This window comes from Poecilia formosa, unplaced genomic scaffold, assembly GCF_000485575.1.
Source record: "Poecilia formosa unplaced genomic scaffold, Poecilia_formosa-5.1.2 Scaffold387, whole genome shotgun sequence".
Classification (NCBI taxonomy): domain Eukaryota; kingdom Metazoa; phylum Chordata; class Actinopteri; order Cyprinodontiformes; family Poeciliidae; genus Poecilia; species Poecilia formosa.
In genome coordinates, this window is record NW_006800326.1 from 84,875 (window position 1) to 95,973 (window position 11,099).

Here is an 11,099-nt window from a genome sequence, read left to right on the forward strand (position 1 = left end):
TGTTGTGATAGTTGTTACATAAATTATTGTTAATCTCTTCCTGTTGACGGCTGCTTTTGGGGAAATATAAGATATCAAACCTGTAAACCTGTTACTGTAAATTTAGTGTTTATCAACTGATGTTACGTTCAAGTAGTTAAAATAATATTGTACACTTAAACATCACTCTAATTCAAAATCAGATTTGTATTTATTTATTTATTTTTAGTTGGCTACTTCTGTAAAAATCAACATATAATAGCACTGGTACAATGTAGCTAATAACAACGATACAGATACAAAAACATGCTGACTAGGAACACTTTTTCTGCTGTATTGTTGCGCTTCTCCAGCAGCGCCCTTATGTGTTGAATATAGCGCATACACTGGTTGTAGGGATTGATTACAAATAAATAACACTTATTGATTAGCATAGGACATTTTGGCCACTGATAGAATGTCTAATTTCATTTAAAATGGTGTTGCAGTAACTCACCCATTAGAATCCTGACCGGAGTCTTGGAGATGAACCTGGAGAAGATCTGTGAGATGATGACTCCCATGATGAAGGTCCAGGTAGGAACCGTCCCAGGTTAAGGCTGCGTGTCTGCGTGTCTCCGTGTCCGTGGGTGCCCCGTGTTTTATACACCACCACCGTGGGTGTGTTTCTCTAATACACGTTGTCATCCCGGCAGGTGTCAGCTCGGTCCACGGTGGAAGGACGCACGTAAACACAGCTGGCTCACCGGGAAACGTTTAAACATATCATGACATCACTTCCGCCTCCACAGCTTTCAAAATAAAAGCACTGAGGCTTTTGCATTTAAACAAGTTTATAACGACTCAAGATTTAGATTTTGTGTAAGTGAAAGATTATTTATTTATTTATTTATTTATTTATTTATTTATTTATTTATTTGTAGTGAACTAACTTGGCTTCACTTTTAGTACTCTTAGTGTGTGTGTGTGTGTGTGTGTGTGTGTGTGTGTGTGTGTGTATCTCATTAATGTTATAATTACTTAAAAATAAAGTAATAATTTTTCTCAGCCTTCTAAGGTAATGAAAACTTAAGATAAATCTATTCTGAAGCCGACCCATCTTCAGTTTTATTTTGAAAAATCTTCCGCTTCCTGTTTGTTTTAGCGCGTAGCAGGAAGTGATGCAGTTTGCTCTGCCTCTTTCTTGTGTTTGTTGGCAGGTGTGACATAACCAGGTTGGACTGGATCAGTGGTGTGGAACTCATTTGGCCCAAATGATCTTGAATCAAGATCATGAATGCTCTTATTAAAGGGCCGGTTGTACCTGAATATATTTGTAAAACCTGTCCAGAAACTGTTAAAATATCAATGAATTCTTAAAATTAAATAACATTATTAAACATCTTTCCAGTTCTTCCAGGATTTTGTGATACTGTTCATGTTTTTTATAATACAAATCAAAGTGTTTGTGTTATTAATTTGGAAATATTTGCAATATTTGCACTCATTTATGAAGACTTTTTATTACTCGCTGTATAGATCATGGTCTACAATCTGATATCACTGAAGGCTGAGGCAGCTGTTTAGTACAAGTAATAAAGTTTCTGACAAGTTTTGAGAAAATTCTACAGTGAATTCCCATTTATGTGAAGTGTTGGGATTTGGTTATTTTACTTCAATGTCCATGATAATTCTCAAGAAACTGGAGGGACTGATTGTTATAATTTGGCAGTAAACAGATAAAAACTACATTGACTTGATTGATAACATAATATTTAAGCAGACTAAAATTTGTCTATCAAACTACATGGTTTGTTGGAAATCAAGACAGTAAGAGAAGGAGCTTCAGTGATTTATAATTTCTTCTTATAAGTTTTCATGGTTGACTTGGTGAAATTGTGTCATTTTCTCTACATTTGTTATGTTTGGTCGTAGCCTACTGATTTGATGTGCAGAATGATTTCTCAGTGTTTTCTGCAGAAGCTCTGTGTCTGATTCAAACTGAAGAAATGTTTGATGGAAAAAACTTAGATCAGATTTATTTGGGAATGCATGATGCAAAATTCACTTTTTGCATGTTTTATTGTACTCCCATTCTTGGGAGTACAATAAAACATGCTTCTAAAAGCATTTTGTTGGTGACTAACCATCCAGAAACCACTTGCTACATTCTTGTTGGTTGTGCAAGAGGCTCTACTTCTGCTTTTCAAAGATGTAAGATGTAAGGTTGATTGCACATCTCTTTCCAGGCATTTTCCAAGTGCAAGTGTAAACATTGAAACCAGGCAGAACTGAACAGATTACGATCTCATCTAAAACATGGTTTAGATCTTTCCTAACCTGTTCAAGGCAGCACGATAAGACGGAGTCGTCTGGTTTGAAGGGAAGTTTACGCTGCCAAAGTTGTCCACAGAGTTTGCTGAACTGGCAGTACCTGTTTTTTAAGGCATTCATTAATCATAAGCAGGCTGCTGTATCTCTCATCTCCATGTAGAACCGTCGGTAGCGGTCCACTGATAAACACTTTGATTCTGTTCAGCAGGTGAATTAAATCATCTTTCAAAATTTCTGGGTGCTACTTGGCAACATCAAGAGCTCCGGTGTGAATAATCCGATTTTCAACTGTTGATCGTTCACAAATAATTGTCAGCATTTAGATATTGCAGACATCATATTATTCAGAAAGCAGCGCACCTTGGTTGTTTTCTCATTTCAGAAAAGCTTAAACCCTTTCACCAATAGTCAGGACCTTTTGTAATTTGCATAAAAAAGAGGAAGTCTGGGATGTTTTTGGAATGTGCTGAAGGAGTGCAAGGTTCATGCAGCTGGAAATATCCAGACTTCTCTTTTTTCTGGCTCCTGAGTCACTTTGGACGGGAATTGTTTGGTTCTTTCCTCATATCTGTCACTGTTGTTTAAAGTGACAGAATCAGCCTCTCTTATCATTGTAAGAAACACAACAAAGTTAGTTTCAGTACATCCAAAGAACAGAAAAAGAACAACAAACAACATTAGACATGGGTAGACAGGTGCCACTCATAGATTATAATTAGGTGCACCAAACCTGTTTTTGGTGGAATTGCTGATTTCAGTTTGATTGTTTATGTTGCTTGTTTTGAATGCAATCTGCTGCTCCTTCACTGGCTCAAAACAAGAAAATCTAAAATCTGAGTGCACAGAAGGAAAGCAGTTTTTTTCTGGACTTTAGGCAATTCTGTTTGTAGTAAAGATTATTTAAAGTTTGTTTTCATTCAGTTTTCCCTTGCAGGGCTCCTTCCTCTTAAGGTTTTAACAAACAGCAGAACAGTGACTGTAAATGTCCTTGTAGGAGTTGGCTTCTTGGATCAAAGGCCTGAGTTTTCACACCTGCTGATAAAATGATCATAAAACTGTTTTGATCAGCAGCAGTCGTCCTGATTTTCATACAAAAGAGGAAGTTTGGGGTGTTAGCTGTAGAAGTACAACAGCTGGACAGACGCAGACTTCACTTCTGTTTAACAAACCAGTTGCTTTCATTCATTTTTCTCATGTTCTGGAAGATACATTTCTGGACCACAAACATATAGTTGAAGCAATCTGACCTCTGCACAGATTGCGGCGGGTTTGTGTTTTATAAAAATACCAGCCAGAATGTCACATGGTTTTCAACATGCAAGTCTGACTGAGCTGGTTTTCTCCAGGTTTCCTGTTAAACTGATATTCTGCAGCTGTTTATATGAACAAGCCAGGCTGCAGGGGGAGAACAGGAGGTTCCCCTGCAGAGACTAAACCCAAGAAATGAAACTTAGAGAGGCTGCTGACTTTGAAGCAGGAAGTGAAAGTAAACAAGCTGACGTTCAGCTCTGAGAAGCTGCAGGCGGAGATTATTTATTATCACTGATTGCCTTTTTCCCTGCAGACGTCGACAGATCGGCTGAGTGTGAAGATGAAGCTGCTTTTCTTCTTGATGGTGACGCTGATGACCTTCACCGAAAGGTCACTGCATGCTTGGCCAAACCCCACCAGAGGTAAGAGCCTTAAGGACACAGATGTCCCTAAATTATACTAATGCATATGCANCTTCACCGAAAGGTCACTGCATGCTTGGCCAAACCCCACCAGAGGTAAGAGCCTTAAGGACACAGATGTCCCTAAATTATACTAATGCATATGCAGAATTTCCTAAATTAGTTCACTTCTTTTTAAAATGATGGAAAGTGAACAAATGACCGACTCACTTCCTGAAATTACAGATTTTATTAGTTTGAATCATTTTATAGAAATATGACCTTTATCTCCTTCTGCAAATTTCCTGTTTTTGTTAACATTTGGTCAACATTTGTCTCAGCGATTTCACATACAAATTAATTTTCAATTAAATTTTTTAAAGTTTTCAAATATATTGTCATAGTTTCCCACATTTTATTGTTTCACAACCACAAACTTTAGTATATTTATTAGGGGTTTTATGTGAAAGTCCAAGTATTGCATAAGCATTCTGTAGATTATTAAGTAAAGCTCATATTGTTCGGTCTTGCCTCCTCTAGTTGCATGTTTCATATGCAAGAAATTCACACACACTAATAGGATTTTGATTCCTAATGTAAACATTAGGAATCAAAATAAACCCTGAAATCCAGAATAAAAACATGAAGTTAAGGTTCATGCTTCAGTTCAATCAAGTAAACAGTTAGTTTGTGAGAAACTTTGATCAGAAGCTGAATGAAACTAAAAGGTTTTCAGTTCTAACAGTTTCTGAACTTCTCAGGTTTTCATTGAGTTTCTGTTGAAATAATATAAACTGAACGCTGCCTCAGTTTTTTAGTTCTGGTTCTGAAAAAAACAAGAGCAGCTCTTTGAAGACCTGCTGAGACTACATGGTTCATATTTAAGTCCATAAATTTCTGCCAGTACAGAGATTTACTCTACAAAAACAGAAAAGCTACTTACTAGTTAATTTAGTCTTATTTCAAGTGTGCTAAGACATGTTGAACTAGAAACTAAATTAAACTAAACAAAAACTATTTGGTGAGATGTTGTGTGTTTTAGGGTTTATCCTCTCCAGGGAATTCTTTGATCTGGACCTAAGGCAGACTTGGTTGGTTTCACATTGTAATTTCTTGCAAGTGAACTATGCCTTGCAAGCAAAACCATGCAGGTGTTGATTGTTGCCGGTTCGTTTGGGGTGGTGTGAATGCATTATCAAACTCTGATGTGGACCAAAAAGTGAACTCTGGTCCGCCTACAAACCTCGGTCTCTGTTCAGTCGAAATGAACTCTGGTGCTGTTTGAATGTATATATGTGAACACCAAGCGGATCAAAGATGGCTCCAAAACCAGGACGTAGACTACAATGCATGGCATCCAAACAAACTTGTTAGTCTAGCACTAGCAGGAGAAATGTGCTTGTGGTTTTTTACCAAAGACAAAAAATAGAAATCCTACATCCGCTAAAATGTGACAGGAGCCTTTTTTTTTTGGTGTTTTCCAGCATTAGGACCTGTAAAGACCTCATTACAACGCAAAGTACTGAACATAAAGACATGCCTCAGGCATTTCTGTGTCCCGTTTCTTGAAAGGTTGGAACATGATTAAACTCTGAAAATGTTGAATAAAGACTTTTTCAATGCACTCCTGTTGTGCAGTTCTGTTAAACAACAAACATCCTCTGAAATACTGAGTAAGAATCAGGGTTTTATCTCATTCTGATGGTGTGTCTGGTTATGCTTTCTTCCTCAGGTGGTTCTGGAGTCAATCTGAGTGGGAAGATGTTCACTTTGTCCAGTTACGGAAGATTGGTCTTCTATTCACCTTATGAATATTCCCCCTGGGTGGCTTCTACGCCATACCAAACCAGAGGTTATGCCTACTCCACCTCCACACCCAGTTACACCCAAACCAACACAGGCACTACTGAAATGTCTTCCCCTAGCACAAATATCCGCACCCCTAAACCTACCACCCGCTCCCCCACTACATACCCATGGTCCACCACTCGGTACCCACTGTCCACCACTACATACCCATGGTCCACCACTCGGTACCCACTGTCCACCACTCGGTACCCATGGCCCACCACTACATACCCATGGTCCACAGCTCCTTCCACTAGAGGTGAGTTCCTCCACAAATAATCACTGAGGCTTTACTGATATTCTCTGTTCCTGTTCATTAAGGTGAAAAACTTCAACAAAGAACAAAGTTAGCAGGGCTATTGATTTTTCTTTCTTTTTCCTTTTTTCTTGCTTAGCTTAGTTTGCTTTTTGTAAGTATGTATTATGACATTTGGTTAATGCATCTTAGTTAATGCACTTAATTCTGCACTAGCAGAAGCCAGACGCAGTAAAACTGGATGTATCCATTGGTCGAAAACCATAATTACGAAATTATGAAAGAAGTTAATGAAGCGGATCATGACACTGTCCCACCTGGTCAACTTTAAAATCGATCCACAGTCGCCGGCGTCCATTGTTATTTCCGTAAACAGAACGCTGCTTTGTGACGTCAACCTTCTTCTTCGGCGCATGCTGGTTGCTACGAGGTTGTAAGTCCTAATGTGTAAAAAAGCGGATTTCAGCAAACTATGTGAAATCTGAATGGAGCATCAAGACCTGCTGTTAGCATAAGATGTGCAGAATAGCAGCTCTAGAGAGGCAGAATAATAAAAACATAACCATTTTAAATCATGTTTTCCTTTATTGTCATCTCGTTTCAGATACTCTTTATAATGTTGCGTCACTGAAATTTAACCTTATATATATATATATAGTTTGTTTTTAATTAATTAATTAATTAATTAATTCTTTATTTACAACCCAGTTACATCTATTTTTGAGCTCCTGTGTCCTCGTGCGCCCCCTGCAGGTGTGTCAGTGTGTTTGCGGTACATCACAGACTCTCAGAGTGACTCCATCTTCACCCTCAGCCCATCCAGCCAGTATCTGAGGCTGGAGATTGGTAGACCGCAATCATACGCGCTGACCTTCAACGGTTACAACAGAGTTTACCTGCCAGTTTACTTAAAACTCTGGCCTTATCTGACGCCCAGCATGTGGACCAGCATCTGCCTCACTGTGGACAACGCGAAGGCTGTAGTTCAGATGTTCAGAGACTCAGACATGAGCAGCAGGAAGCTGCTGAACAACCAGGTGAGAGCAGAATGAACAACATCTCTGATTTATTGTCTGCAGTGATCTAAAGATATGACTATCACCGATATGACTGTTTTCACATCCCTTCACTTTTTCCACATTTTGCATCATTGCAAACTCTAAAATAGATAAATAGATTTAAGTATTTGTTTTTTTTTCCTTAAAATTCTTCATAGATTAAACCACATACTGTAAAAACTTAGAAAGTAGTTTTGTTGTGTTTCTAGTGTAAATATCTTATTATACTTCATAGGGCAAAACTAGCTTACATGTAATGTTTCGGCAACATATATTAGTTTGTTTTAAGTCGGTAATTCTTAAATATTGGCAAAAAAAAAAAAAAACTAGCTCAACTGCCAGATTTTTATTTAAATACTTAATACTTTTTTGATCCCAAAGGCAGAAACACAATAAAAATAAAAACAATACTAATAAAAACAGGCAACAATAAATATTGAGCAGTGATAGTCATAAAGACACATCACTCGAGATCTCTAAAATATATTCATTGATTAAAGTACACAGCTTCAAATTATAGAGGTTACTTTCATTTATAACAGAACATTTTTCCCATAAGTAAAAACCCTGTTCTTTTTATGAATATTCAAGAATTAGACTTAAAACAAGCTTCTGTATCTTGCTGAAAAGTTGCTTGTGAGTTAGTTTTGTCTAATTTAAGTTTAAAAAGGTATTTGCACTAGAAACTAAGCAAAAATACTCCGTAAGAGTTTGTGTTTTTGCATTGCAGGTGTCAAACTGGAGGCCCACTGGCCAAATCCGGCCTATCATAGCTGTTTATGTGGCCTTCTTGTCTAAACTCTAGAAAGCCACATAAATGGAACTTTAAGATGGCAATTGGGTGCTAAAAATATTATTTTATCAGTCAAATTAAATCAGTTGTATTTATATAGGACTAAATTACATCAATGTCGAATAAAACGTTAAAAATTAAAACATTTAAATTTGTACTAAACAGAGAAAACTATAATATTTTAACAGTTTACATATTGCATTAACTGTCCCTTTAAGGACGTCCATGATCTTATGTGGCCCAAAATGAAGAGATTTACATTTTTTATAAATGTCTTATATAAGTATATATATTTTATTTTTATTTACTCAGTTCAATTATGAAACAAATCTGTAAAAAATAAAATGGAAAACAGTGAAAGGGAGTGAATCCTTTGATTGTTTTTAATTATTGAAATAAACTTTACATTTGTAATCCATTAGGTTGCATCTGTACACACACATGCATTTTAATGTAAAGCTCAATGAGTTTCTTAATTTTCTCTCTGAAATTATTCTCTCTCTGTGTGTGTGTGTGTGTGCGCGTGTGTGCGTACGTGTGTGTCTTCAGTATGTGTGGTCTGGTGAGCGTGTGATGGATTTTTCAAACTTTGAAGGTCAGATCACTGATGTCCAGGTGTGGGATTATCCTCTCCGTTATCAAGAAGTCCTCTACTACATGAGCAATGGTGGCTACGGGTATGCTGTGTGTGTATGTCTGTGTGTGTGTGTGTGTGTGTGTTTGTTTGTTTGTAATACCTTGTGGGAACCATTTTCCTGACACATACATTGTGGGGACCCACTCCTTCTTGTGGGACCGAAGGCTGATCCCCACAAGGGGAATTGCTGGTCAAGGGTTAGATTTAGGACAAAGGTGTGAATTGAGTTTTGATTAGGGTTTGGATAAGGTTTAGGCTGTAGAAATGAATGGAAGTCAATGGAAAGTCCCCACAAAGTTAGCCACGCAAACGTGTGTGTGTGTGTGTACTTGTTTATATAGCCTGATTGGACCTTGTTCTAGTTCCATTCAGACCATCAGACCACTTTTGATTGAGTAAGATACCAGTTGTTTAATTTATTGCTTGGCAAATAAAAACAGTGATTCACAATAAAATTAGTTTAGTTTATTTAATGGAGGAAAAATACATCTGGCCCCTGAATACTTCCAGCTTGCTAATTTGGCCCATGTGACAAGAAGTTTGGATACCTCTGGGTTAGAGGTACAATGTGAATTAAGTTTTGGTTAAAGTTCAGGTTAGGAATATACTTATAATGGTTAATAAAATAGATGGATAAATGCAGGTACTGAAATGAATGGAAACCAATACAAAGACCTAAATATATGTAACACAAGCTTTTGAGTGAACCAGGGTGGGTAATGAGCGGAAGAAAAATAAAAAACTTAAATTGAACAAACAATTGAAATTTCAAGGTTATATTTTTTTAATTCTGATTTCTTATGCCACAATTTTAAAATGCTAATTTCTTTTTTTTTGTCTAAATTTTAAAATATATATCAAGTTTATTTGTATAGCACATTTCAGCAGCATTGCAGTTCAAAGTGCTTTCCCTAAAAACATACAGTCCACAATTGAAAACCAGTAACAGACTGACAAAATTTGTATTTTGATGGTGGCCATCATCAAAATCACCAAAACATGTAGAATGTGTTGATAAATTATTATGGCTCAAAAGCAACTCAGCGTTTCAGCTGTTTGCTGGAAGTTTGTTCCAGATTTGTGGTGGGTAGAAGCTGAATGCTGCTTCTATATCTCAATATCTTTCACCATTTTTAAACCCCAAAGATTTTCTGTACATTGTAAGACAAGTTTCCATTACGAACAAAAAGAGGTTATTGAATTTTTTTTATACAACCAATACTTACAGAATACATATTTATATTTCATATTATTTTAAACACATGCTAATAAATTTAAAGCCTTTAGATGCACAAATCATGTTTGTTCTTTTAACTTTAGGTTCTACCAGGGTTCTGTACTCAGCTGGTCCTACATCAGCTACACTCAGACGGGCAGGACGCTGCTGGAGGACGGCTATGAGCTGCAGATGAGAAAATCAAACCGCAAGTTGGGACAAAGAAATCACCTGAAGGGAGGATACAAGTCCAGGAAGGTTTTCCTCTTTGAGGAGCGGAAAAGAGAGCAATGGAAGAAAGAGATGTAATGTTCAGTGAAATCATGTTATACCTTTTTGACCGAATTTCTATCTGAACATTTAATTACCATGAAGATTAATCAATTAACATTTGCACTGATCAAAAATATTCTCAATCACATTATGGGTTTAATAGTTTATTTTCCTTCACTTGTAATTCATTTTAACTTTAAACTACAATAAAGTGATTTCTAATGAAATATTGCATGTTGGTGAATTTTGTTTCATACAGAATAACATTATGCACTTCTGGTTAAAGTAAAACCAGAAGTTTATAGCAATCTGTGTGAACAGAAAAAAACTGGTAATGTTACATGACATTTTCTCATGATCACCAGCGCAGCTTCATTTTGTCATGGCCATGAAATGATTATCCTGCAGAAATTAGTTGTTAAAATTCAGTTTGAACATTCACAGTGACGGTTCTTGCATGAATAGATCCCATTCTGGAAAAAGAAAAATCATTGTGCGTTTCATCAGTGACATTGCAATGTAAACATTTTTGATCTAAAATAACTGATGTTTACAGAATTTTTTTCCGTTTTCAAAATTTATACAAATATTTTTAGACCAGAGACTTTAACACATTAATCTTAATTTATTTCATAGATTTCATTTCAGTTTTTGGACTTGAACTTCTACCCTTGTTCAGACTATTGGAGATAGATTTTGCTCTGAAATTATATATTTTTTGCACTTTGTTCGTTTATAAAATAATTCACACATGTTAAATAATTTTGTGGACAACTCTTTCTAAATTCTGTCATAGGTTTTAACAAAATCCAACCACAAAACCACAAAAAGGAATAACCACAAAACACCTTAATTTCACAAGTTTGATGTAAAACAGACTTAAATAAGTATTGGTATTGGATTGATATCAAAATATGCAGAATCCCACAACTCTACCGACTATGTTAGCAGGAATGAAGTATAAAATAAATATTCTGAAAATATTTATAAGAAATTCTCAACACTTCAATCCACATTAAGAAAGCTGTGTTTTTTGGGGGGATGTTGAGGTCAGAAGAGTAACCAATTATTCTT

The 11,099-nt window shown here is 36.3% G+C and overlaps 2 protein-coding genes across 4 annotated transcripts in view; one reads left to right on the plus strand and one right to left on the minus strand.

Annotated features, from left to right (window-relative positions):
- LOC103154466 (ADP-ribosylation factor-like) overlaps window positions 1-668 on the minus strand; it is a 21,698-nt gene extending 21,030 nt beyond the window's left edge. The window contains exon 1 of the mRNA XM_016662728.1: window positions 476-668. Within this exon, the coding sequence (XP_016518214.1) occupies window positions 476-542 (67 nt within the window). The 5' untranslated portion in view covers window positions 543-668. The remainder of the gene's footprint in view (window positions 1-475) is intronic.
- On the plus strand, window positions 472-10,252 carry LOC103154440 (uncharacterized). 3 transcript variants are annotated; one of them, XM_016662725.1, is made up of 7 exons: window positions 472-555; window positions 3,857-3,965; window positions 5,677-5,936; window positions 6,021-6,051; window positions 6,802-7,085; window positions 8,449-8,576; window positions 9,857-10,252. In XM_016662725.1, exons 1-7 carry the CDS (start codon window positions 505-507, stop codon window positions 10,059-10,061), a joined length of 1,068 nt encoding a protein of 355 aa, XP_016518211.1. In that variant the 5' UTR covers window positions 472-504; the 3' UTR covers window positions 10,062-10,252. The 3 variants fall into 3 exon arrangements, with proteins under 3 accessions (XP_016518211.1, XP_016518210.1, XP_007575785.1); XM_016662724.1 differs by having other exon boundaries at window positions 5,677-6,051; XM_007575723.2 differs by lacking the exon at window positions 472-555 and adding an exon at window positions 3,489-3,778 and having other exon boundaries at window positions 5,677-6,051.
- The last annotated feature ends 847 nt before the right edge of the window (window positions 10,253-11,099 follow it).